Genomic DNA, 27644 nt, shown 5'->3' on the forward strand with positions numbered 1-27644 from the left:
ACATTCTCATACTTAAAATTAGAGAAAGTTTTAGTTTTCCCATGAAAGAGTTAAATGTGAATTTTTTTTTTTTCTTTTTCTATATCATAATTATTTTGCTCAAGCAATTCGGTAAAGAAACAAGTTTTATAGTTTTACATTAAAATTATTAATATTTTAGCAATATCACAGGAAGCAGATCAAGAGCATTTTAAAAAGAATTTCCTCTTCAAACACACATTCATCCACATATACTTAGATCACAGTTTTGTTATGTTCTTACCCGTAAACATGCCTCTGACTATAGCAAAGGAAAAAACCATCAGGAATTTCCAAACACATTTTCATGCTGATTCCAGTGTGCTTCACTGGATATTTTTTCTATACCTGCCTCATCAAAGGTTTCATAGCAGTGCTGCAGCACTGGGAAAGGAAGGAGGGTTTAGAATCGCTCACTAAAATGCCACCTTAAGGCCTACAGGCTATAACAAATAACCAAGACTCCAGAAAACAGCAACAAGCTCAAGATGGCGATGCAGTACGACTCCCGTAGCAGCAGCCAGTAATAAGGAAGGTTATTCAATCCCATTAGCCTTTTAGCCCAAAGAACCCCTCCTCCTCCCACTCATTCAGGCTTTCACTTACCCTTCCTCTTGGCCTCTTCACTGAAGACATTTTTGGCGTCAGACAAAGGCTTGCCCTCTGCTTTTTCACCACCCCAGGCAGTGCTCAAGAAAAAAGCATTGAAAGAAGATTCCTAAATGGCCTATTTAGCAAGCTGCAACCAAGAGATGCATAACCCTCCACAAATACACATTTTGATTTATCAACACATTTCTGCCTTGGCAAGTTTATATCTACTGTTCATTCTATTTAGATATGAAAAAGGCTGTAAACACTCCTAAAAAGCTGAGTTTCCTCAATAGCTGTAAGCAGATAGCCAGATTCCAACAAAGCACAGAAAGAAATGAATGCACAAAGCATCAAAATGCATCAGCATGAATATTAGAGATGTCGTTAAAAATACTGACTCCTTCTGCGGAAGTAGGCCAGCAGATGGTGCTACCAGTTATTATTCCATTAGACTCTGCAATTTAACCCCCAATGGACTGTTCTTCCCTCCATGTAACACATTAACTCTCACTCTGCCATTTCCTGCAGTAAAGTTTTTAAAAAATACATAAAAATCTGATCTTAAAAAATCACCTGAGAACTAAAACTGTGGTGAAATGGCATTATGTGGCTATCAATATTTAAAAAAACAAAATCCAACGCACTTGTTACTGGAGAAAAACACTTTTCTCCAAGATACTCTAAAATATTTAAAATATGAAAATAGCTGAAGATTAGCAAAGGGTTAAAGAGCAGGTCATGCAAATGAACCCATAATAAGTGACTTCTCTTTAAGATACTAGATAAGGTTTCTAATAAATTTTCTAACAAAAAGCTAACAATGTTATTTTGAAAATAGAGAAATGAAGCTATTTTCATTTGAATTATAAAAAGAGGCTTAAAATTTTGATATAAACAAATGAGAACTATTTATGAAGAATTACTAACAATGTTAAAATTTTTTCATCATCTTAACATAGATGAATACATTTTCCTAACATAAATAACTCAAAACCTTCCTGATCTTTTCTCCTCACCTTCTATTTTAACTGAACTGATGAATTTTTCAGGTAAAACTGTAGGTTTAGTTCCTTGCTGAAAATAAGTAAGTAGCAAGTTGAATTGAATTTGAACATCAGTACAACTTTTCTTTCTATAGAAATTGATTCTATTTTAGTAAGCAATGCCCTTAAATCACTAGAACAAAATTTCACTGCTTTAACATTCAAATTTACCTTTCATCAATGCCATTTTTTCAGTTGGTCCTGGTTAGTCATTTGATAGCACTATAAGACAACACTGGGCTCCCCCCTCTGCCCCTTTTAGGAACCAAAGGCCTCAAAACAGAGAAACAACACTATCTAAACAGGGCTCTAGAAAGACCCATCTGGACAGTACGAGAGATTAAAGGCAGAGGACAAGTAAGGACAAGGAAAGGATCTGACTGACTTGAGAGGTCATCAATGTGAAAATAATAATAATAATGAGATAACACTGACTACTTACTAAGTGCCAGGCATTATTCTAAGTATTTTACATGTAATAACTTATTTAATCCTGATTAATAATAGGGTAAAGCCGGGCACCGTGGCTCACGCCTATAATCCCAGCACTTTGGGAGGCCGAGGCGGGTGGATCACGAGGTCAAGAGATTGAGATCATCTTGGTCAACAAGGTGAAACCCCGTCTCTACTAAAAATACAAAAATTAGCCGGGCGTGGTGGTGGATGCCTGTAGTCCCAGCTACTCGGGAGGCTGAGGCAGGAGAATTGCTTGAACCCAGGAGGCGGAGGTTGCTGTGAGCCAAGATCGTGCCATTGCACTCCAGTCTGGGTAACAACAGTGAAACTCCATCTCAAAAATATAAAAATAAAAATAAAAATAATAATAATAATAATAATAATAGGGTAATTACAGTGATAATGGAGATAAGGGACTGGCCAATGAAAGAGATACTCTGACAGTAGCATTACAAAGTGACAGAATGAAGCAGAGAACAAACAATTATAAAAATCACTATGATAAGAAGAGCTAAAATGTAGTGTTCACTATGGGCCAGGCACTATTCCTAACATTTCCTATATATTGACTCAATTAATCTTCAAAACAACCCTGTGAGATAAGTACTACTGTTATTCCCATTTTGTATATGAGGATACTGGGACATAGAGAAGTGACTTGCCCAAGATCACATAATATGAGGATACTGGGGCATAGAGAAGTAACTTGCCCAAGATCACATCATAATAAAACAGATGAATAGTGGAGCAGGGATTAAAAGACATGGGGTCTCTGCATGAATTGGGTATTAAAAAAATAAAAAGACAGAGAGAAAAAAAAGACAAGGGGTCTCGTTAGGGAGACCATGCTCTTAACCACTATATTTTAATCATGTTTGGTTCAATTACCATGATTTACAGAGATTAATTTGAGGACAAAGGAAAGTAGTAACATTCTTAAAACTTCAGAGATACCAATAATAAGCTAGGATAATTTTTTTTTCCAGCAGCCTTTCAAAAGTATAGAAATCAACTAGACACAGGTAGGGCATGGCTGAGGCTCGGAAGAGTCAGTACTTGGTTTCTCGACCAAGAAAAAGTAAAAGAGGGCTGGGTACGGTGGCTCACGCCTGTAATCCCAGCACTTTGGGAGGCTGAGGAGGGAGGATCACCTGAGGTCAGGAGTTCAAAACCAGCCAAACATGGAGAAAGCCCGTCTCTACTAAAAATACAAAATTAGCTGGGCATGATGGCGCATGCCTGTAATCCCAACTACTCAGGAGGCTGAGGCAGGAAAATTTCTTGAACACGGGAGGCAGAGGTTGTAGTGAGCTGAGATTGCGCCACTGCACTCCAGCCTGGGTGACGAAAGCGAAATTCCATCTTAAAAAAAAAAAAGAAAAAAGAAAAAAAGGAAAAGGTAAAAGAAATAGGAAACCTAGTGGAGAAAGAACGTGTATGTGTACGTAATAAGTTTAATTCTTTTAATACTGAGTTTGAAATGGAGAGCTCTAGCAATTGGAAATTTGGGACTGGATCCTCAGAGAGAGAAGTCAGCTGGAATGTAAGATGTGGATTCTCCTGCTGTTCTTTTACATTACCCTCAATTCACTGACACTATTCACAGAACCTAGGAGGATTTCCAAAATAACTCACTTCTCTTATACAATTTTTCAATAGATTCTATTATCTGACTCAGAATCTCAACTGTTTACCAATAAATCTTAATAGCAGACAGTAGAGAATCTATGGTCAAGTATTTCTTCTGCTACTAGAATACAATATTTTAAAGCCATATTCCCACAGAATATGAACTGAGGTGTTAAGAAGCTGAACATTTTTAACATTGGTCATTTCCCAATTCACACACACAAATGTACGTTATGATTTTTCTGCCCTTTCCCCCCCATCTAAGCAGTCATCAAATTCTGTCAAATCTACTTAATTGTATTTTGGATTTTTTCCCTCTTCTCAGTCCCCAGAGCTCCTGCTTTATTAATTTTCTACTTGTTATATTATGGTTATGTAGGAAATGTTCTTATCCATAGAAAATACATATCAAAGTCTTTGGAGATGACAGATTACTAGGTCTGCCCCCTATTCAAATGGAGCAAAATAATTTCTTTGTACTATGCTTGCAATTTTTCTGCAAGTGTAATAGTTTCAAAATACAAAGTATTCAAAAATTTAAAATAAACACACAGGCCTTGCTCCCCATGAGCTTGTATGATTAAAATAATAGGCCTGGTGCAGTGGCTCACGTCTATAATCCCAGCACTTTGGGAGGCTGAGGTGAATGGATCACTTAAGGTCAGGAGTTCTATATCAGCCTGGCCAACATGGTGAAACTGTCTCTATTAAAAATAAAAAAATCAGCTGGGCATGGTGGCATCTGCCTGTAATCCCAGTTACTCAGGAGGCTGATGCAGGAGAATGGCTTGAACCCAAGAGGCAGAGGTTGTAATCAGCTGAGATTTTGCCACTGTACTATGCGACTGTACAGAGCAAGACTGTCTCAAAACAAAGAAACATATAAACAAAAAATACATAAAAGGTACATGTATTAATATCATATCCAAATATTCATTAAAAAAGAAAACTTGTAATAAAACAGATGATATGTGATATATTACTTTGATAGCACCTGGGAGGAATATATGGAAGACCCTAGATATCGTATTTCAGTATTGGGGAAACTCAAAAATTTATAGTATAGGCTGGGCGCGGTGGCTCATGCCTGTAATCCTAGCGCTTTGCGAGGCCAAGGTGGCTAGATCACGAGGTGAAGAGACAGAGACAATCCTGGCCAACATGGTGAAACCCTGTCTCTACTAAGAAATAAAAAAAAAAAATTAGCTGGGTGTGGTGGCACACGCCTGTAGTCCCAGCTACTCGGGAGCCTGAGGCAGGAGAACTGCTTGAACCCAGGCGGCGGAGATTGCAGTGAGCCGAGATTATGCCACTGCACTCCAGCCTGGTGCCTGGTGACAGAGTGAGACTCTGCCTCAAGAAAACAAAAAGAAAAACAAACAAAAAAAAAGATTTATAGTGTAAGTGTTTGTCAAAGACAGGTCATGACATAATAGCAAGTCATGACATACATTTAAAGGGTCCAGACAACAACCACAACAGCAACAACACAAATAGAGTGTGTCAATCCCCACTACAAAAAGAGGATGGTGTTTGTCCCCACTACAAAAAAAACAGAAAACAACAACAACAAAAAAACAGAGTAGAAGAGGGACAGTGTCAGTCCCTTATGGATGAACTTCATGCTGCTAATAAAATTATAAATTTTCATACTACCTGTTATTCACCTTTTCCTTCGTGAGGAAAAGAAGCAAAGAGACTTGGGCAAGAAATTAGAGGTTTTAAAATCTGAGTGGGGACTTAGGTCCTTTCTCCTCTGGTAAAGTAATTTCACATATACCCAAGCCCCATATTGGGAAGTTCCTCCATTTCCAATATTTTAGTTGTATTAATGAAATTACTGAATCAATTTTGTATGTGGACATAAGTAGAAACTATAAATTTTCAAAAAGAGAAGGGGAAAATGATCACATGGCTACCGTACATTCAGCTACAGAGAATAGGTTTCTCTACTAGCTGGCTGGGGTGCTGGAGGTTACACTTAAACACACACACACACCCCCCTAAAGAAATGTTCTACTTGATGTATTTTTTAAATATGAAAAAAAATAAGGTCCCAGATATAATTTCTTAGTAAAAATAAAACACAGAACAGTGAATTTCAATAACAGAGATACAACCGCATTATAGCTAAAATTCTCCCAACCTTTCTCAAGAGACAGGAAGACCCTTAGGCTTTAGGCTTGGAGGACTAGGTGGATAGAAGTTTCAACGGAAGAGGACACAAAACAGAAGAAAGATAGCAAGCCTTGAGCAAGAATGAGTTTATCTGCCTAGAGAGACAATGTAGAATAACAGAAGAGAACTAGTGGTGATACCCCAAAACACCAAGTTTCAAGAGCTAGCAGATGAAGAGGAGCTATTGAAGGAAAACAAGAAGAAAATGCAAGAATGGTAAGATGAGTATCAGAAGAGATACTCATGGAAGCCAAGAAAGGAAAGAATTCAAAGCTCTGCAGTCAAAAAGAGAGCATTTTAAAGTAATTTGGTATTATAAAGATAATTTAACAAGGTATTTTTACTTCTCTTAAATTGTTTATTGTAAGGTGGTGTGTTGGTTTTTAGTCTTCTTATTTTAAAAATAGAAGCATGGCTAGGCGTGGTGGCTCAGGCCTGTAATCCTAGCACTTTGAAAGGCCGAGGTGGGTGAATCATGAGGTCAGGAGATTGAGACCATCTAACACGGTGAAACCCCATCTCTATTAAAAGTACAAAAAAAAATTAGTTGGGTGTGGTGGCACACACCTGTAGTCCCAGCTACTTAGGAGGCTGAGGCAGCAGAATCAATTGAACCCAGGAGGCGGAGGTTGCAGAGAGCTGAGATTACGTCACTGCACTCCAGCCTGGGTAACAGAGTAAGACTCTGTCTAAAAAAATAATAAAAGCATAATTGTTTACTTAAATATTCATGTTAAATCAACCTAAAAACAATAGATTTGCAGTTAATTTTAGTAATATGTGTCAAATATTAATATGGTAGTTTCTTCTGATGCTTAAGGCATACAACATTTTTCTTCAAACTATCAATAAAGATGTGTTTAAAGAGAAAAGGGAAAAAACTGATCCAAGAGCAAATTATGTCAGTCTTTTTCTGAAATTTACCCTTAGATTTGTTTTCAGAGTTTTTCACAGAAATGAACAATTATTTCACTTCACTTTCTTCACATCTGTGAACTGTCATGTTCAAAATTAAAAGGTTTACTTTCGTCTTGTGACTTGCAATAGTACCCAGGTTTCCACTTTTAGATAACTGTGACTGTTTTTAAGTGTCATAATCTTAATTGGCATTGATACAGTAATACTTTTTAAGGATTGGCTTTATTTTAAGCATCCACATAAAAGTTCAGGCAAATAGTTGATGTTCATACAAGTTTTGTTTCTTTTTTAAGTAAAAATGTATATCTAACTTGCAGGAAGCACAGGGAAAAAAGGAACTTGTTAAATGCAATCAACAAAATCCAGATGTAATCAGCAAAATGGGGATGTAATCACTAAAATCCAGAGTGTAGGAAATTCCATAGGACAAAGGACTCTGTTTCTTCAACAAAGAAATTGTTAAGAAACAAAACAAAAAAGGGGAACCACAGAGTAAAAAAGACTAATTGGAACGATAAAACGGAAAAAAAAAGAGAGAAAAACTTAAAAGACCTCAGCAAAATGCAACATGTGGAGCACTGCATTTCGTTTATGTTTTCTAAGTTTAGATATGGGCCTAAACAAGTCAACTACAAAAATAAATTTACTTAACAACTAAAGAAATAGAAAATCTGACCAGGTATTTGATTATGTAAGAATTAGGGTTACAGCTTTTCAGAAACAAAACAAAACAAAACAACAACAAAAAGAATTACGGTTATCTTTTTATGTGTGAAACTCGTTTTTCAGTTCTGTTTTAAAGACAAAAATCTAAGGCAGGCCTGGTGGCTCATGCCTCTAATCTCAGAATTTTGGGAGACTAAGGCAGGAGGATTGCTTGAAGCCTAAGTTCAAGGCCAGCCTGGGCAATGTAATGAGACACACACTCTTTAAAAAAAAATTTAAACTTAGCTAAGTGTGATAGTGCCACATCTGTAGTCATAGCTGCTTCGGAGGCTGAGGTGGGAGGATTACTTGAGCCTAAGAGCTTGAGGCTGCAGTGAGCTATGTACTCTACAAGCCCCTGTACTCAAGTTGGGTGACACAGTAAAACAATGTCTCAAAGAAAAAAACAAATCCCAAACCACCCCTCCCCACCAAATTTTTGTCTTTTAGAGGTATAAATCCACGTATTTTTAGATGAATGATAAGACTGAGATGTACTTCAAAAACATCCATGGAGGGGACGGCCATGTTTGAGAGGGTAATACAGATGCAACAGTGGCCATATAAATTGATGACTTGTTGGCAGCTGGGAGATAGATACTTTACTTCTGTGTACACTTGAAATCTTATATAATAAAGAAATTAAAAAAGTTATACTCTGGAATAACAAGTAGTTTGGCATGGCAAGAAAAGTAGATGCATGTGGGAGAATGATAACAAGGACTAAAATATTAACAGATTAGATTATCAACAGTGTTATAGGTTGTGTTAAAATATCTAGACTTCATGCTGAACAAATTACGGAATTAATAAATGATTATAGAGAGAGAAGTAACAGGATCACACTTTAAGACACAGGGAGGCTAAATGGTTTTGATAAAAATGCCAGAATAGTTGATAAAATATTATGGGTTTCGAAAAAGGTCATACATGATCTAAAAACAAGTAGTATTTAATCTCCTATTTTACATTAGTTTGTGGCACTTTTCCAAGCAAACTTATTGCTTCCAAATAAGTCAAAAGTATATTTTTAAAACATCAAATCACAAAACCTCACCAAATTCACTACTTGTTGACAACATTAAATATGCTGAATTTTTCAGTCCATAAATTATCCCTAACACTAAAAGCTATTCTCAGCACAACACTGTGATTAAGTGCATGGGTTTTTGAGACAGGCTTGGATTCTGGTTCCAGTTCCATCATTTACCTGGGCCTCAACTTCCTCAAGTGTAAAATGTAGATAACAGTATTCACCTAATAGGGCTCTTGTGAGACCTAATAGATAATGCTTGCAGAGAGCTTTAGCATGGTGTCAGGCATACAAATACTGAGAGATGTTAGGTATCATTATTGTTATTGGTGTGATGTGATACTGTGTTCTTCTCAGTACATCATATCAGGGAGTATATGATGTCAGTGTCTTATTACTGGTGATGCTGCCCTTGGTTACTTGATTAAAGTATTGTCTGCAATTTATTCTCCACGTAAATGTCTTTTTTGTAATTAATACATATTTTATTATGTATTTATTTATCTCCAGGAGATATTTTGAGACTATGCAAATATCCTCTTTCCCATATACATTTGCCCAATAATTCTAGCATTCATTGATTCTTGCCCATAACAATCATTATTGTGGTATTTGACTAATGGAAAGTTTCTATTTCCGTAATTCCTTCCACATTTTCAATTGGAATTCTCCCATAAACAAGAGCTGTCTCTTCTCCCTTTTTATTTAATTTATTCACTCATTTGTTCCAGTATAGACTCACAGATCTCAGCTCCACCTCCCAGGTTCAAACAATTCTCAGCCTCCCCAGTAGCTGGGATTATAGGCACCCACCACCATGCCCGGCTAATTGTTGTTGCTGTTGTTGTTTTGAGATGGAGTCTTGCTCTGTCACCCAGGCTGGACTGCAGTGGCATGATCATGGCTCACTGCAACCTCCGCCTCCCAGATTCAAGTGATCTTCTTCCCTCAGCCTCCTGAGTAGCTGGAACTATAGGCATGTGCCACCAGGCCCACCTAATTTTTGTATTTTTAGTAGAGATGGGGTTTCACCATGTTGGTCAGTCTGATCTCAAACTCTTGCCCTCATGATCTGCCCACGTTGTTCTCCCAAAGTGCTGTGATTACAGGCATGAGCCACTGTACCTGGCCAATATTTCTTTCTATGGGTTATAATCTGACACTATGATTATTTACTTGTTCAAACTGTCCTAACTTTGGTCATTTACAGCTCCTTCAAGTTGGTTCCTGTGTTTTTAACCCGACCATATTTCAAGCACTTCCTTACTTTCTGGTACTGTAAAGATATTCCAGTAAGAATAGTTTAATGGTCAAGATGGAAGTGGCTGAGATGGAAGCCACACAACAGTAGGTTAAGAAGCGAATAGAAACTACATGGAAACTACCCGTGGGAGCTAAACAATTAGTATACACAGACATACAGAGTAGAACAACAGACACTGGATCCAAAAGGTGGGAGAGCGAGAGCAGAGTCAGGGATATAAAATACTACCAGTTCGGTACAATGTATACTATTTAGATGATGAGTATACTAAATGCCCAAACTTCACCACTATTCAAAAATCCATGTATCTCAACTGTACTTATACCTCCAAGTTTATAAAAATAAAACTTTTCAAATCTAAAAATAATTAAAAACATGACTTTGAATTATTAAGTAAAATAAAAGGTGAAATTTTCAATTTTCAAAATATATATACATGTTTATCTATATGCATATATATGAATATATGCTGAATGAATTAAGGAATCAATAAATGACTACATATAGCATAATATATGCTATATGTCAGATTTTAAGATATAGAGTTGTTAAGTGCTTTCAATAAAAATCCATCTACAGGGCCAGGCATGGTAGCTCTCATCTATAATCCCAGGACTTTGGGAGGCTGAGGACTGCTTGAACCAGGAGTTCGAGACCAGCCTAGGGAACATAGCAAGATCCCATCTCTACAAAAAAATTTAAAAATCAGCTGAGCATGGTGGCTCACACTCATAATTCCAGCTACTCGGGAGGCTGAGGTGGGAGGACTGCGTGAGCCCTAGAGGTCAAGGCTACTATGAGTCTTGTTCGTATCACTGCAATCTAGCCTGGGCAACAGAGAGACCATGGCTCCCCTGCCCCCTGCCACCAAAAAAAGGAAGAGAAATCCTAACCATGTCAACTGAGCCCTTCCAAAATTCATGTAACGGTTCTTCTTCAGCTTGCACTAAACCTCTCTAATTGAATATTTCCAGTTTAAATTTGTGAACTGGTACCATCTCCTACATTCCTACTGACTTTTAATTTCTGCTTGATATCTCTTTGGGTACCCTACCATTAGTTCTTAATTACACATTTCCCTCATACTTGAATGATCATACTTAGAAATGTTAATTTAAAAAAAAAAATCTCATGGCCAAGCATGGTGCCTCATACCTGTAATCCCAGCACTTTGGGAGGCTGAGGCAGAAGGACTGCTTGAGGCCAGGAGTTTGAGACCAATTTGGGCAACATACCAAGACCCTATCTCTACAAAACGAAAAAAATTGGGTGTTGTGGTGTGCGCTATAGTCCTGGCTACTTGGAAGGCTGAGGCGGGAGGATCCCTTGAGCCCAAGAGTTTAAGGCTACAGTGAGCTATGACTGTGCCACTGCACTCTATCCTCGGCAACAGAGCAAGATCCTATCTCTAAAAAAAAATTAAAATAAAATTTTAAATTTCTTAAGATGAATCTATACAGGGGTATGCATGTGTGTACACACAAAACAACTACTTAAGTACAGCCATGCATTGATTAATGATGGGGATACACTCTGAGAAATGTGTCCTTAGGCAATTTCATCATTATATGAACATCACAGGATATACTTGCACAGATTGGGCAAGGTGGCTCATTTCTGTAATCCTATCACTTTGGGAGGCCAAGGCAGGAGAATCACCTGAGATCAGGAGCTTAAGACCAGACTGACCAACATGGAGAAACCCCGTCTCTACTAAAAAAACAAAATTAGCTGGGTGTGGTGGTGCATGCCTGTAATCCCAGTTACTGAGGAGGCTGAGGCAGGAGAATCGCTTGAACTCGGGAGGTGGAGGTTGCAGTGAGCCAAGACTGGGCAACAAGAGTGAAACTCCATCTCGAAAAGGTACAATAAAAATGTATGAAACCGCCATTGTATATGCTGTCCGTTGTTAACCAAAACATTGTTATGCAGCACATGACTGTATAAAATAAACAGTATGTAAAATAAATGGTACATGCCTTATAAACAAAATGAGCGTATAGTGTAATAGCTGGCCAAAAAAAACAAATGCAATCTTAAGACTGCGCAAACAGAAACATAGTCTATAGAACAAAGGAGGTAGCAATTATGCTGTACTCTAGTCTTTCCATGAGAAATACATTCTCTTTTAGCTTAAGAGGAACATGAACTAGATCACTCATTCAGACATATTATACAAATACATACTGTTCACCAGATATTGCTATAAGTGTTGGGAATAAAACAATAGGAAAAAAAGTTTCTTTTTTTTTTTTTTTTGAGACAGAGGTTTGCTCTGCCACCCAGGCTGGAGTGCAGCGGCACGATCTCAGCTCACTGCAACCTCCACCTCCCAGGTTCAAGTGATTCTCATGCCTCAACCTTCTGAGTAGCTGGGATTACAGACTTATACACCAAACCCAGCTAATTTTTGTATTTTCTGTAGAGACAGGTTTTCGCCATGTTGGCCAGGCTGGTCTTGAACTCCTGGCTTCAAGTGATCTGCCCATCTTGGCCTCCCAAATGCTGAGATTACAGGTGTGAGCCACCACACCCAGCCGTGAAGAAAAAGTTTCTTATCTAATGCAGCTAACATTTTAGAAAAGGAGGTAAACAAATAGGAAAAACATCAGGCAAGTGTAAAGGTTATACAGAGAATAAAAACAAAATGCTGTGATGAAAGGTGATAGAGTGATCATTTTAAAACAGGTTCAGGCAAAGTCTCACGGAGGAGGTGCCATTAAATACTGAAATCTGAATGAAAAGAAAAAACTAGCCATGTAAAGATCAGAGGAAAGATGAATTAAAAATTATCTTAAGCAGGTGTGAGAAATTATCTACAAAGCAAAATGACCAATATACTGGTTTTATATCTTAACAGTAAGTTTCCCTATAACATTTGTACAAACTATACATTCTAGTCTGTTCATCTATAAACTGTCTCATCTGTAGAAGTTATGGGACACTACCTCAAGTTCTCTCCAGATCTTATCTGTTCAGGTCCTGCAACTTGAAGCTTATTTCTTCTACTTATGCACCATCATCATTATTCTTAACGGTCTGATTGTCTAAGACAGTGTTTATGAACTAAGAGCTGTAATCTCATCATGGGCCATCAATTCAGTGGATAGTAACCAACATTCTTTATAAATGAAGTAGATCAGTGTTTTGTGAAACATTGGTTATATCTTCCTAAACACACACACACACTCCTACATATATACATTTAGAAACATTTATAAATAAACATATACTGGAATCTAGTCAGGAAGTTTTCAAAACACTATTGTAAGAGGTCAGTGAATGCTTCCATTTCATTTAATGACATTCAACACAAATAATGATATTGGTCTGTCCTATTTTGGAGATTCCCTGTAATAAAAGTATTACGATGAATATAACAGTTTCAGTGGGTTTGGTGAGTCTTGTTAGCAAATTATTGAAACTGAGGGTACTTTGGGAAACCCCCAGAACTTGCAGTTGGTGTGAGAAGTGAGGACAGTCTTAGGACTGTGCTACCTTTGCAGTCTGGCTAACTCTGAGTAATGCTTCTCAATGGGAAAAAAAAAAAAAAAAAAGTCTGGTGGGAAAATAAAGAGATCTTGATCTGCTATCTTCAAATGCAAATTCCAATTAAAAAGATTTTTACAGGCCGGGCGCGGTGGCTCAAGCCTGTAATCCCAGCACTTTGGGAGGCCGAGGCAGGTGGATCACGAGGTCAAGAGATCGAGACCATCCTGGTCAACATGGTGAAACCCCATCTCTACTAAAAATACAAAAAATTAGCTGGGCATGGTGGTGCGTGCCTGTAATCCCAGCTACTCAGGAGGCTGAGGCAGGAGAATTGCCTGAACCCAGGAGGCGGAGGTTGCGGTGAGCCGAGATCGTGCCATTGCACTCCAGCCTGGGTAACAAGAGCGAAACTCCGTCTCAAAAAAAAAAAAAGATTTTTACATTTTTATAAGACTTATAAAATAATGAAAACTAGGATTGGCAATAATTCCATGCTATCAAAGACTTATCTATAGGAAATCTGAACTAAGAAAACTGCTTCCTTAAATATCTTAGGCATTCCCATTCCATCTGTACAGAAGAATACATCTATGTGATGAGATTCAATATTCCTATGTAAATTTTTTAAAATTTAGTCATGTTTGACTTAAGAGAAAAAGGACACAAGAAGAGGAACTACATAACAGTCACTTAAAATATCACATGAAAAAGAAATTATTTTTTGAGGCATGAAAGAAGTTCCATTCTTCAAACAAACACTGAATGCCTATTATGAGTCAGGTACGACTTGATGTTAGAACAATGGACATGTGGTCTCTCACAAATAAATTTATAACCTGGTAGTACAAAACTATCACCAATGAGTAAAATGCAGAGGGAATCATAGTTAATAATATTCTTCATCAGCATGTTCCCTTCCTTTAGCACCCACTCCCCAGTACTCTGTTCATACTACTTTTGGAAGTCTCTAAAAATGGAAAAACAGGATGGAGTACTATAGAATAAACCCATGATTGGAGACAGATACTCTTGAGAAAATATAATTGGCTACATAGGAAGGGAGAGGGTTTCTGTAATTCTAATCACAGAAAGAGTTCAAACAAAAAAATGCTAGAGGCTGGGCATGTTGGCTCACATCTGTAATCCCAGCATTTTGGGAGGCCAAGGTGGACAGATCACCTGAGGTCAGGAGTTCGAGACCGGCCTGGCCAACATAGTGAAACCCCATTTCTACTAAAAATACAAAAATTAGCTGGGCATGGTGGTACACGCCTGTAGTCCTAGCTACCCAGGAGGCTGACAGACGTTGCAGTGCTGAGGTCGCACCACTGCACTACAGCCTGAGCGACACAGCAAGATTTCAACTCAAAAAAAAAAAAAAAAAAAAAAAAAAAAAAAAAAAAGAAAGAAATAGCTAGGGAGAATACTGATACAGCAGAATAAGTTGAACTGGACAGCCTGCTTAGTCTCATTCAATTCTGGGATTTTAAGATTCTACAAAAAAGTTTTGATATTTAAAATCATCAAGAACATGCAAATAGGTTATCTTCTATAACAGCATAACAGAGTCCTGTATGAAATACTTTCCTACTTATGTAAAGTAGCCTGAGGTATACTTCAAATCTGATATTCTACTGTAACCTCAATGAATAAAGACCAGGTAGACCACTCAAACATCAATTATTTCATGGATTGTTGAATAAAAAATGTTACTCAAATCCTACCGTAATTAAAAACAGGACACAGGATTAGAGATGAAAACTAACATGTGTGCAATGTTTGATAGTTTACAGAGGGCTTTAATCTGTAAAATGTTATCTTATTTAATTCTTCCAAACTCCTAGGAAATGGCTATAGTGGTGGTAGTGGCACTCGTTATTCCTATTTTAAAATGGAGTCTTAGCCAAATTCTATAACCTTTCCTTTATAGTAGTCTACCAGTGTATCTCACTCAGCCTCTTCTCTCTTCTACTCCCTTATTTTTCACACAGTTAACACATTTACCACAGTAACACATCTCAACACTTAGTTGGGAGTGAAGGGAGTGCAATGGCACAGATTAGTAAATCCTCTTTGAAATTCTGAGAGGAGAGAAGCACCTTTCCTGCCTACCTACCTACCTTTGACAATCACTATTCTATACCTTTCTTCTAAATAAGTATGTTATTCACTAACATATAAATTTTAAACCCATGAAAATTGAAGGTAGAAATGAAGGTATATGAGAAAAAACAAAACTTAATTTCACTGGAGATGATTCACATAAAACTTTAGCTTAGAAAGTTCTAAAACTGGGCTGGGTACAGTGGCTCATGCCTCTAATCCCAGCACTTTGGGAGGCCAAGGTGGGTGGATCACGAGGTCAGGAGATCGAGACCATCCTGGCTAACATGGTAAAACCCCATCTCTACTAAAAATACAAAAAATTAGCCAGGTATGGTGACACATGCCTGTAGTCCCAGCTATGCAGGAGGCTGAGGCAGGAGAATTGCTTGAACCTGGAAGGCGTAGATTACAGTGAGCCGAGATTGTGCCACTGCACTTTAGCCAGGGCAACAAAGCGAGACTCTGTCTCGAAAGAAAAGAAAAGAAAGAATTGCCCTACAATTTACAGAACACTGCAATCCTAGATTGGATCTGATCATTGTCTTTAAAACTCAGAAAACTGGTTCACTCATTTAGTATTCATTTAACAAATACTTGTTGAACACTTAATATGTACTGATGTACTGTTCCTAACACTTCTCATTACTTTCTTTGTCACCTACTTATATTAAGGGCTCTTATGATTATGTCAAATACTCTGCTTTCAAAAATGAGTTGTTCTAGTATATACCAAGCCTGATCATTTCTTGTGGTAAGCAGAATTCTAAGGTGAATCCCCAATGAATCATGCTCTTGTAAAACTCTCTCCTTTGATTGTGGGCTGAACCTGCAAAAATGTTGGAATACCACAGGCTATGTGGCAAAAAGTGAAAGAATTTTACAGATATAATTAAGGCCTGTATCAGTCTACTTAGTGGTTACCAAGGGCTAGGGATTGGAGAGTAGGGTAAGAGAGAGGTAGGTTTGGTTATAAAAGAGCAACATTCTTGTGGTGATGGAACTATTCTGTATCTTGGCTTTGGTGGGGGTTTCATGAACCTACAAATGTGGTAAAATTTCATTTAAATAAACACACAAACATATGCAAATGAGAGCATGGTAAACAGGAAATCTAAATAAAGATTGGTAGATTGTATCAACTCAGTTTCTTGGCTCTGATACTATAGTTTTGCAAGATTCTACTTTGTGGGGAACTGAATAAAGGATATACTGAGGCTGGGCGCAGTGGGCCATGCCTGTAATCCCAGCACTTTGGGAGGCTGAGACGAGTGAATCACTTGAAGCCAAGTGTTCGAGACCAGCCTGGACAACATGGCGAAAACCCATCTCTACTAAAAATACAAAAATTAGCCAGATGTGGTGACGCACGCCTATGATCCCAGCTACTTGGGAGACTGGAATGAGAACTGCTTGAACCTGGAAGGTAGAGATTGCAGTGAGCTGAGATCATGCCACTGCACTCTGGCCTAGATGACAAAGCGAGACTTTGCCTTAAAAAAAAAAAAAAAAAAAAAAAAAGCATACATTGAATCTCTCTATATTATTTCTTACAACTGCAGGCGAATCTGCAATTACCTCAAAATCAAACTTACTTGAAAAAAGAGAGAGCTTAGACCTTCTCTGAGCTCAGAGATACACTCCTGCTGGCCTTGAAGAAACAAATTGTTATGAGTTCTACAGCTACAAGGAAATGTGTTTTGTCAACAATCTCATAAGCCTAGACCCTGAGCCTCGGATGAGATACTACAGCCAAAGTTGACATCTTGGTTGCAGTTTTGTGAGAACCTGAGAAAAGAACCCATATAAGCTGTGTCTAGACACCTGACCCAAGGAAGCCATAAGCTAATAAATGGGTGCTGTTTTAAGCCAGACTAAATATGTGGTAATTTGTTACTATTAGAAAATATATTCATATACCCAATGATTGAACAATTCCAATCTTGGGTACATGTCTAACATAATTAAAGTTCAGTAACATGCAAAACTAACTTACAAGGTCGTAAGTCAGAATGGTGGTCATCCTTAGGGACCAAGGATAGTGACCAGTAGGAGGCGAGAGCAGGCTTCTAGAATTGTGCTAATATCTTATGTCTTGGTCTGGATACTGGTTATATAGATGATGTTTAATATCTGAAAACTGATCAAATTGTTCACTTATAATTTGTGTATTTTCTGTATGTACATTATACTTTAAGAAAATTTACATTAAAAGATTATAACTCAAACTGAAGAACATTTTATAATCTTATTATCATTAATATGAGTAAGCAATAACTCTTAAAAGTATTTCAGGAAAAGACCAACTGTTCTGTTAATACAATAATGTCTTGACGCTAAAAACAAATTATTTTCTTGATTATATATATTAGCGTGACATTTCAGATGTATTTCATTAAGAAAACAGTAACAGAGAAATATAATATTGCCTATTTCCTCTAATGCCAGGAGAAATCTATGAAATGCTGAAAGAGGCCTGAGAGTCACCTTAACCAATGTTATTAGTGATGGGGATAGGCGGGCAGCAGGAAAAAAGAAAAAATTTTAAAACCCACAACCAAAATGTGAAGAAAACTGAAATACAATGTTTAAATCTATACTCACGTTTCTGAATAACACCATCGTCTTTTTTTTTTTTTTTTTTTTTTTTGAGATGGAGTTTCGCTCTTGTTACCCAGGCTGGAGTGCAATGGCACGATCTCGGCTCACCGCAACCTCCACTTCGATCTCTTGACCTCGTGATCCACCCGCCTTGTCCTCCCAAAGTGCTGGGATTACAGGCTTGAGCCACCGCGCCCGGCCAACACCATCGTCTCTATCTCTAGTTACATCTTCAATTTTCAAACACTTGTTTTACTTTATTTTCAAAATTTTATCTTTTGAAACAGGGTCTCACTCTGTCACCCAGGCTGGAGTGCAGTGGCACGATCTCGGCTCACTGCAGCCTTGACCTCCCAGGTTCAAGTGATCTTTCTGTCTCAGCCTTTTGAGTAGCTGGGACTACAGGCGTGAGTCACCATGCCTGGATAATTTTGTATTTTTATAGAGACAGGGTTTTGCGATGGTGCCCAGGCTGATCTCAAACTCCTGGGCTCAAGTGATCCTCCTAGTCTTGGTCTCCCAAAGTACTGGGATTACAGGCATGAGCCACTGTGCCCGGCCTCTTACTTTGCTTTATATTCTAGTGATGCTGAACTAAGTTCAGTTTTTTTAGACTTTTATTTTTTTTTAAGAAACAGGGTCTTGCTCTGTCGCCCAGGCTGAAGTGTAGTGGCGTGATCATAGCTCATCTCACAGGAACCTTGAACTCCTGGGTTCAAGTGATCTTCCCACAGCACTGGAGTTACGGCAGAAGCCACTGTGCCCAGCCTTCTTAAGACATTTTTACCTAAAACTTTGAATTTACTATTCTAGTTGTCAAGAGTGCCCTTTCTCCAAAAGGTAGCCTAGTAAGTATCTATTCAAAAATTCACTTATAGATACCACTTTCTTTTTATTATATGTAATTTTACAAGAGTAATATTTGTTTTAAAACAGTAATATTACTATAGTATATTGTTGTTATTTATAAGCTGAAGTCACATTTAATTTTTATCTCTAAAACCTAGCCAATGGTTAACACAGGTTCAACATCTGTATAATGAGGATACTCACAGTAGCTACCCTAACAGAGTTGCTGTGAATTTAAATGAGATCATTCAAGTAAAGGATTTTAGAACAGTATCTGACATGTAGACACTTGGTAAATGTTAGTGTTCATTACTGTGATTAAGATTAATGTTCCCTATACAGGTAAGTCTCAAAACCCAATAAAGATGAGACAAAGATTCCAATTTTAAAAATGGGTCAACAATTTGGACACTTTACCAAAGAAGACGGATTGAGAATAAACAATGGAAAAGGTGCTCAGATTATTAGACATTAGGGAAATACAAATTCAAACCACAATAAGATATCAATCTACATTTATTTGGATGGCTAAAACATTTTAAAAATAAATATTTAGTGCTAGAGAGGATATGGAGCAACAGGAACTCCTATATACTGCTGACAGGAGTGCAAAATGGTGCAACCATTTTGGAAAACAGTTTGGTATTGTTTTATAAAGTTCAACATACGCTTACCATATGACCCTCAGCAATTTTACTTATATATTTATCCAAGGGAGTGAAAACATATGGTAACAACAACAAAAAGCTGTATATAAATGTTACAGAGGCTTTATTCATAATTACAAAAACCTGGAAACAACCCAAATACCCTTTAACTTGTGAATACATAAACAATTTGTGGTACATTCATATAATGGAATATAACTCAGTAACATGAAGGAAAAAACTATTGATATAGGCAACAAAAAATGTTTTATGTCAAATAGAAGTCAGACTAGTAACATAACATACTGCATGATCCCATCCATTCAACATCCTAAAAAATGCAAAACTGTAAAGAAAAAAGTAATAATTGGTTACCAGGATCTAGAGTTAGGGGAAAGATTGACTGCAAAGAGGGATGAAGGAATTTTGTGGGGAAGATGTCAATAATCCATATCTTGATTATGGTAAGATTATAGAACTGTGCACATTTTTCAAAACTCACAGAATTAAATATGATACAAAAAAGAATGTTACTGGATGTAAATTATTTTTCAATAAATCTGTCTAAAAAAATTAATGTTCTTTAGGCTTCTATTCTCATACTAAGAAGCTAATATCACTAGACTTCTAAATCTAGGTTAGTATCTTGATATTTATTTCTTTTTCTCTTAATTTCTTTTTTCTTTTTAAAGATGGGGTTTCACTATGTAGTCCGGGCTGGTCTTGAACTCCTGACCTCAGGTGATCCACCCACCTTGGCCTCCCAAAGTGCTAGGATTACAGGCATGAGCCACCACCCCCAGCCGATACTTATTTCTTTTCCTTAATCCCAGAAGCTGCTCTTGAAGTCCTGTCCTATGACTCTTATTTAAGTCTCTAAATACTGCCTATTCCTAGACTTCTGGATGCTATTTCTTCACTTGTCTGCTTTCAGGAGTCTTGTGTTTGGAACAGGGAAAGAGAGTTGGAGTAGGATTTGGAAGATCCACCAGTAGATTATAGAAAGAGGTCTAATGTTGACTGAAGGGTTAGTATAGGAACTGATATTTTAAAATGACTATATCATTTTGCTTTTAACAGCTTTTAGAAAGTATTATGAAGGTGAATTGTTGTTGACTGTAATTGTTGAAAGGACATGTACCTAAAACAAAAAGTTAGCTAATACATAGTCTCACATATATTCATATGCATATGTATATTCACACATTCATACATATATCATATGAATTTAAAACACTTGATCTTATTGGGGATTTCAAATTCCACAAAATAACTTCAATGAAAAGTTAAGTCTCTTAAAACATTCACTCCTTTCTTAAAAGAATTAAGAATATGTATGAAATCTCATTTGAAATAATTATAAAAATTAAAAGTACCTTTTATTTTAATTAGGCTGTATTCCTCCTTATAGCTCAAATTCCTATGTAGATTTAGGTATTAAAGTCTGATTGGTGAAGCATTTTTCTAAAACTCAGAAATATGGAAAAAAATGGCCTCACCTATAACACAACCCTGTAACTCAAACATACTATTGAAATGATAACAAAAATTGCATTCAAGATCAATTTTTATCAATTGACCCAGATCAAGAGTCCTTATCAAGACTCTTTTTCCAGATAATATCAATTTCCATGAAGTATCTCCAAAAGACTATCCTCTGAAGGTAAAATAAATTGGACTAACTAAGAATAAAATCATTAAGTAAAAAATACATCCTGGGCTGGGCAAATTAGTGAGACCCTATCTCCACAAAATTTTTTTAAAAATTAGCTGGGTGTGGTGGCATATGCCCATGGTCTCAGTTACTTGGGAGGTTGGGGTGAGATCACTCGAACCTGGAAGGTCAAGGCTGCAGTGATCCATGACTAAGCCACTGCATTCCAGCCTGGGTGACAGAGTAAGACCCTGTTTCAAAAATAAAAATAAAAATATCGTCTTAAAAATCCAACAATTTTTCTGCAGTAAAAGCAAATATTATGACATAACTACCAGAAAAGTGCCATGAGTATGTGCATGCTTAATTAATCATGCATAGTAGAAATATTTGTTTTACTATATGTTTTTTTGAAACCAAGTTTTCCTGTTGCCCAGGCTGGAGTACAGTGGCGAAATCTCAGCTCACCGTAACCTCTGTCTCCCGGATTCAAATGAGTCTCCTGCCTCAGCCTCCCAAGCCGCTGGGATTACAGGCATGCATCACTATGCATGGCTAAGTTTTGTATTTTTAGTGGAGCTGGGGTTTCACCATGTTGGCCAGGCTGATCTCAAACTCCTGACCTCAGGTTACCTGCCCAGCTCAGCCTCCCAAAGTGCTGGGATTGCAGGTGTGAGTCACTGAGCCTGGTCCTGTTTTATTATTTTTAATCAGAGATACTCATCCCTCAATAACTTTTTGAGGATCATTATTGTCAACTAAAGAAATTAAATAGTGCTTGAGATGTTAACTCATTCAATATCATGTTGAGACATTAAACTCGTGTTACACATAGGAAACATGATAAAAAGGCATTTTGATTTGTCTCTATGAAGCTCTCAAAAGTATATCTGAGTTACTCCAAAAAAAATTCAGTTTACACAGAAACTAACTAAAAACAATTATTTTAGTTTTAACCTTTTCTAACTGGTCTGGTCATTCCTATATGTAAGTTTCATATAATCACTCTAATTTTTGCCTAAGTATATCATATAAATTAATTTACCACAATAATTACTGTTCCTCAAAAAACTTTACAAGTTTCACTTATTCCCACCTTCAATCAAAAGTTAAAATTCTAAAAAAAGAAACTTAAAAAATTGTGGCTCTTGGCCAGGCATGGTGGCTCACGCCTGTAATCCAGCACTTTGGGAAGCTGAGGCAGGCAGATCACCTGAGGCCAGGAGTTTGAGGCCAGTCTAACGTGGAGAAACCCTGTCTCTACTAAAAATACAAAAATTAGCCAGGTGTGGTGGCGCATGCCTGTAATCCCAGCTACTTTGGAGACTGAGGCAGGAGACTCACTTGAACCTGGGAGGCCGAGATTCCGGTAAGCCAAGATCATGCCATTGCACTCCAGCCTGGGCAAAAAGAGCAGAAATCCATCTCAAAAAAAAAAAAAAAAAAAAAAAAAAAAAAAATCGTGGCTCTAATACTTATTAGAGATTGCTGTTTCAATAACCGTATCATTAATAAATATCAAAATGGTGCTGATAAGCATTTAAGAAATCCAGTGCTGGAAATTAAATATATCCCTTCTCCACATTTCAGGAAGTCTCCCCTTCAAAAGTACTGTCTCTATAATTCCCCTAAATACATCAATAAAAGTTTCAAAATATTTATAATCCCTGTCATGCTTCTCTCCCCTCAAGATAAAATAAATTTAAGGAGATCCTTAGCCTCTAACTTGCTGTCCTCAAATTAAGCAAATCCTTTCAATTTACCCCAGTTTTAACCAATGTTTTCCAGAAGGGAAAAGTAAATTGAGAAAGCACATTAAAACAAAGGTAAGGCAGGGCATGATGGCAGTTTGAGGCCAGCCTGCCTTAGCAGAGATGAGGTTTTACTACGTTGGTGAAATTAAAAAATTACAAAAATTAAAATTAGCCAGGCAAAAATTAGCCAGGTGTGGTGGTGGGTGTCTGTAATCCCAGCTACCTGGGAGGCTGAAGCTTAAGAACCACTTGAATCCAGGAGGCAGAGGTTGAAGTGAGCCAAGATGGCACCACTGCATTGCAGCCTGGGCAACAGAGCAAGACTCTTGTCTCAAAAAAACAAAACAAAACAAAACAAAACAAAACAGTAAGGTAACAATTCAGGAACTTCCTAGAGAAACTCACAATGACCACTGCTCTTCAAAGGGCACCCTGCTGGTGAAAAAATACATAAAAATCTGTATACCACGCTTAAATTACTTTTTTTTTTGAGATGGGTATCACTCTGTCACCCAGGCTGGAGGGCAGTGGTGACATCTCGGGCTACTGCAACCTCTGCCTCCAGGGTTCAAGAGATTCTCCTGCCTCAGCCTCCTGAGCAGCTGAGATTACAGGTGCCTGCCACATGCTCAGCTAAGTTTTGTAATTTTAGTAGTGACAGGGTTTCGCCATGTTGGCCAGGCTGGTCTTGAACTCCTGACCTCAGGTGATCTGCCCACCTTGGCCTCCCAAAGTGCTGAGATTACAGGCTTGAACCACTGTGCCTGGCCGCTTAATTACTAATCTTTTTAATGACAAAACAGTATGATTGGGTACAAGAAACATTATTTGTAATAAGTAAACTGCAAATAATTTATTTTAATGTAACTTGACAAATACTTATTGAGCCCCCTTTAACTCTAAGACGATGCAGAGGGATGTAAATATGTATAAGACAGGAGGTTAACAATTAATAAATGTAGCTCCAACAATTTTAAATGGTGTTTTTAATTCTCCTATCAAGATCAAAACTAGAGGGTTAAAATACTTCAGAGAGCTGATATTTTAAGTGAAAATGATAAAAAAAAAATTAACTGCTGTTCCTAACAACTGGGAAAACTTGAATATGGATTAGATTTTAGATGACACAGAATTAGCAGTTACCTTAGATGTGATATTAGTTGTATGGTAGAATGTCATTCTTGGGAGATGTCTAATAAAATAAAATAAAATAAAATACTTAGAGGTAAAGTCTCATAGTGACTGCAATTTACTTTGAAGCCAAAGACAACAAAATCCTATAGATACAAATAAAGTAAATATGGCAAAATCTTAACTACTGACTCTAAGTAATTCACAAGTATGTAGTAATAGGACAATTTCGTGTTTTAATTTTATTTTCTTCAGTAACAAGGTCTCACTATGTTGCCCAGGCTAGAATGCAGTCGTTATTCATAGGCAGGATCACAGAACACTACAGCCTTCAAACTGGCCTCAAACAATCCTCTGAACTCAGCTTCTCAAGTAACTGGGACTAGAGGTGTAAGCCAGTATGCCTGGCCCAATTTCAATTTAAAGTCCAGAATCTCAAGAACATAATATAGCTTTGCTTTGAAGAAAAATGTAAAACTATAGTCATCCACAAATTTTTTAAAGTATTTAATAACGCCAGGTGAGGTGGCTCATGTCTGTAATTCCAGCACTTTGGGAGGCTGAGGCAGGATGACTGCTTGAGTCCAGGAGTTCAAGAACAACCTGGGCAAGATGGTGAGAGTCTCATCTCTACAACAAATAAAAAAATTATTAGCCAGGGATGCCACTATGCCCAGCTAACTGGGAGATCCCAGCTACATGGGTGCTGAGGCAGGAAGCTCACTTGAGTACAGAAGATAACTTTAGCCCAGAAGTCGAGGGTACAGTGAGTCACGTTCACACAGCTGTACTCTAGCCTGGGTGACAGAGCAAGACCTTGTCTCAAAAAAAAAAAAAAAGGTTAGGTGCTGTGGCTCACGCCTGTAATCCCAGCACTTTGGGAGGCTGAGGCGGGCGGATCATGAGGTCAAGAGGTGGAGACCATCCTGGCCACCATGGGAATTTATAAAGCATTTTCAAAATCATTGTCACATTTATTAATCAGAAATCCCAGAAATAAGCAAGGTATCATGGTGCACACCTAAAGTCCCAGCAACTCAGGAGACTGAGGTAGAAGATCACTCGAGCCTGAGTGCAATGATTATGCCTGTGAATAACCTGAATAATCACTATATTCCAGCCTAGGCAACATAGCAAGACCTTGTCGCAAAAAAAAAAAGGAAAAAATAAAAATAATTCCCAGAAACAGATATCCACGTATTAACAGATGAGAAAGCTATAGAAGTAACTTGTATAAAACTAGTATGATAGTAGATGACAAGGTCAGTGATTCTGACTCCAAATCCAGTGCTCTTCCCACTTTATCGAAGAAATTCACATCTGAAAACCCATCTCCAAAAGATTTACTAACACTGGAATTGAAAAAGTAATGTCAAGAATAAAGAGAAAAAACATCTATTACTTTCCTTCATAAATAGCTTGTCTAATGACAGAAATTCATGAATTCAACTTTCTAATAATTTTGGCTCACTTCCTACAGTAAGAGAGACAGCCACATGAGTAATGTCAAGAAAGTACTGAAAGCACATGTTACAATGAAAAAGTCAACAGTGCCATTTCTACAAAATAAAATACACCACCACTTTGTACAACAGATTATATGATTTTTTGAAAAAATAATTTTTAATTTTTGTGGGTACACCATAGGTGTATATATTTACGGGGTACATGAGATTTAACATAGGCATGCAATGTATAATAATCACATCATGGAGAATGGGGTGTCCATCCCCTCAAGCATTTATCCTTTGGGTTAAAAACAATCCAATTATACTCTTAGTTGTTTTAAAATATACAATTAAATTGTTATTGACTATAATCTGCTATTTGACAGCACAACAAATTACCTGATTTTTTATTCTAGTACTATAATATTTATCTATGGATTTAACTTAAAATCATATAAAATTATTTTGTAATGAACATTTTGTAACTAATCATTAAAACCACTTAAAAATACTGGAGAATATATTATAAAATCATGTGTTTTTCTTTTTTTTCCCTTTCAGATCCAGACCTACAAACAAATCATGACTTTTTTTTTTTTAATCCAAATCATGACTTTTAAAATATTTTTTTAATACCTACTTAAGTCTGGGTTCAAGCTTTAGGTTTGTGACTTTGAAGCTATACTACCTAGAATCTTGTTTCTTCATTTATAAATGAAGGTGTCAGCTGGCTGTGGTGGCTCATGCCTGTAATCCCAGCACTTTGGGAGCTTGAGGCAGGCACATCAATTGAGGTCAGGAGTTAGAGAACAGCCTGGCCAACATGGTGAAATCTCATCTCTACTAAAAATACAAAAATTAGCTGGGCGTGGTGGCACGTGCCTGTAATTCCAGCAACTGAGGGAGGGGAATCTATAGAATCCGGGAGGCAGAAGCTGCAGTGAACCAAGATGGCGCCACTGCACACCAGCCTGGGCAACAGAGTGAGACTCCGTCTCAAAAAAATAATAAAAATAAAATAAAATAAATAATAATAAAGATGTTACCACTAACATCACTGGATTGTTGTGAGGATAAAATGTGATCACATAAAAAGTACTCAGCACAATGCTTGCCACAAAGCCCCAGGATGGGGTTTACTAAATAACTGCTGAATGAATAACAATTTTGCTTTTTCAAAAATTGCTCAGTTTATTTAAATCATTCAAATATGCATTATTGATAAATCTGGAACTATAAATTTCAAGTAGCCCAATTCTAAATCATTTTACTCTATACCACTAGATAATTCCCAGCATGAGAAAACGTGAGGACAAACTGAGCAGAAAAGTAAGGTACTCAAACAAGCTTTTCATAATGTGAGGTCATAAAGTCATAAATCAATCCCTTGTTAATTCATTCTTTCCTTAAAGGAGCATCTTCTAATTGACCTTTATGGCTTGTTGTAGTCAGAATAATGGCCTGATTATTCAATGTATCAAACTCCTAATCCTCAGAACCTGTGAATATTTTAGGTACTATGCAAAAGGGAATTCAAGCTGCAGACTGAATTAAGGTTGTTAATCAAGCTGAGCTGGGAAATTATCCTAAATTATCCATGTAGGCCTGATGTAATCACTAGGGTCCTTAAAAGTGGAAGAAAGAGGCAAAAAAAAAAAAAAAAAAAAAAATTTTTACAATGATACAATGTGAAAAAGACGTGACCAGCCACTGCTGGATTTAAAGACAGAATGGTGCTACAAGCCACAGAGTGTAGGCAGCCTTTATAAACGGGCAAAGAAAACGGATTCTCCCATAGAACTTCTAGAAAAAACTGCAGCCCTTCTGACATCTTGATTTTAGCTCAGTGAGATCCAGTTGAGACTTCCCATCTCCAGAACTGTGAGATAGTAAGTACGTGTTGTTCTAAGACACCTAAGTTTGTGATAATTTATTATAACAGCAGTAGAAAACTGATACATGGTTGTAGGTTCCTTCCAGCTTCAACATTCCCATATTCTAAGCCGACAGATGGTAGTATGGGCCCCAGAGACCTGCTTCCTATCCTTGAATCCTTACTTTGGCACTATCTCTGACTCTGAGCAAGCCATTTAACCATCCTATGCTTCATGTCCTTATCTATCTGTA

The 27644-nt window shown here is 37.3% G+C and overlaps 1 protein-coding gene across 11 annotated transcripts in view; it reads right to left on the bottom strand.

Moving 5' to 3' along the window:
* The window catches only part of CHD9 (chromodomain helicase DNA binding protein 9), a 274030-nt gene that overhangs the window by 123039 nt on the left and 123347 nt on the right, over nucleotides 1-27644 (bottom strand). For 3 of the 11 annotated variants that reach the window (XM_074402982.1, XM_074402992.1, XM_074402975.1), the window contains exon 1: nucleotides 263-600. The exons of 6 other annotated variants lie outside the window; for them this stretch is intronic. Coding sequence is in view for 2 of the 5 variants with exons in the window: in XM_039478338.2 (XP_039334272.2) it covers nucleotides 625-707 (83 nt within the window). In the remaining 3 variants the exon portion in view is untranslated. Of the gene's footprint in view, nucleotides 1-262; nucleotides 601-624; nucleotides 708-27644 lie in introns of those variants that run through there. 2 more of the 11 variants (XM_039478338.2, XM_010347843.3) reach the window with 1 other exon arrangement.

Source organism: Saimiri boliviensis, chromosome 1 (genome assembly GCF_048565385.1).
Source record: "Saimiri boliviensis isolate mSaiBol1 chromosome 1, mSaiBol1.pri, whole genome shotgun sequence".
Classification (NCBI taxonomy): Eukaryota; Metazoa; Chordata; class Mammalia; order Primates; family Cebidae; genus Saimiri; species Saimiri boliviensis.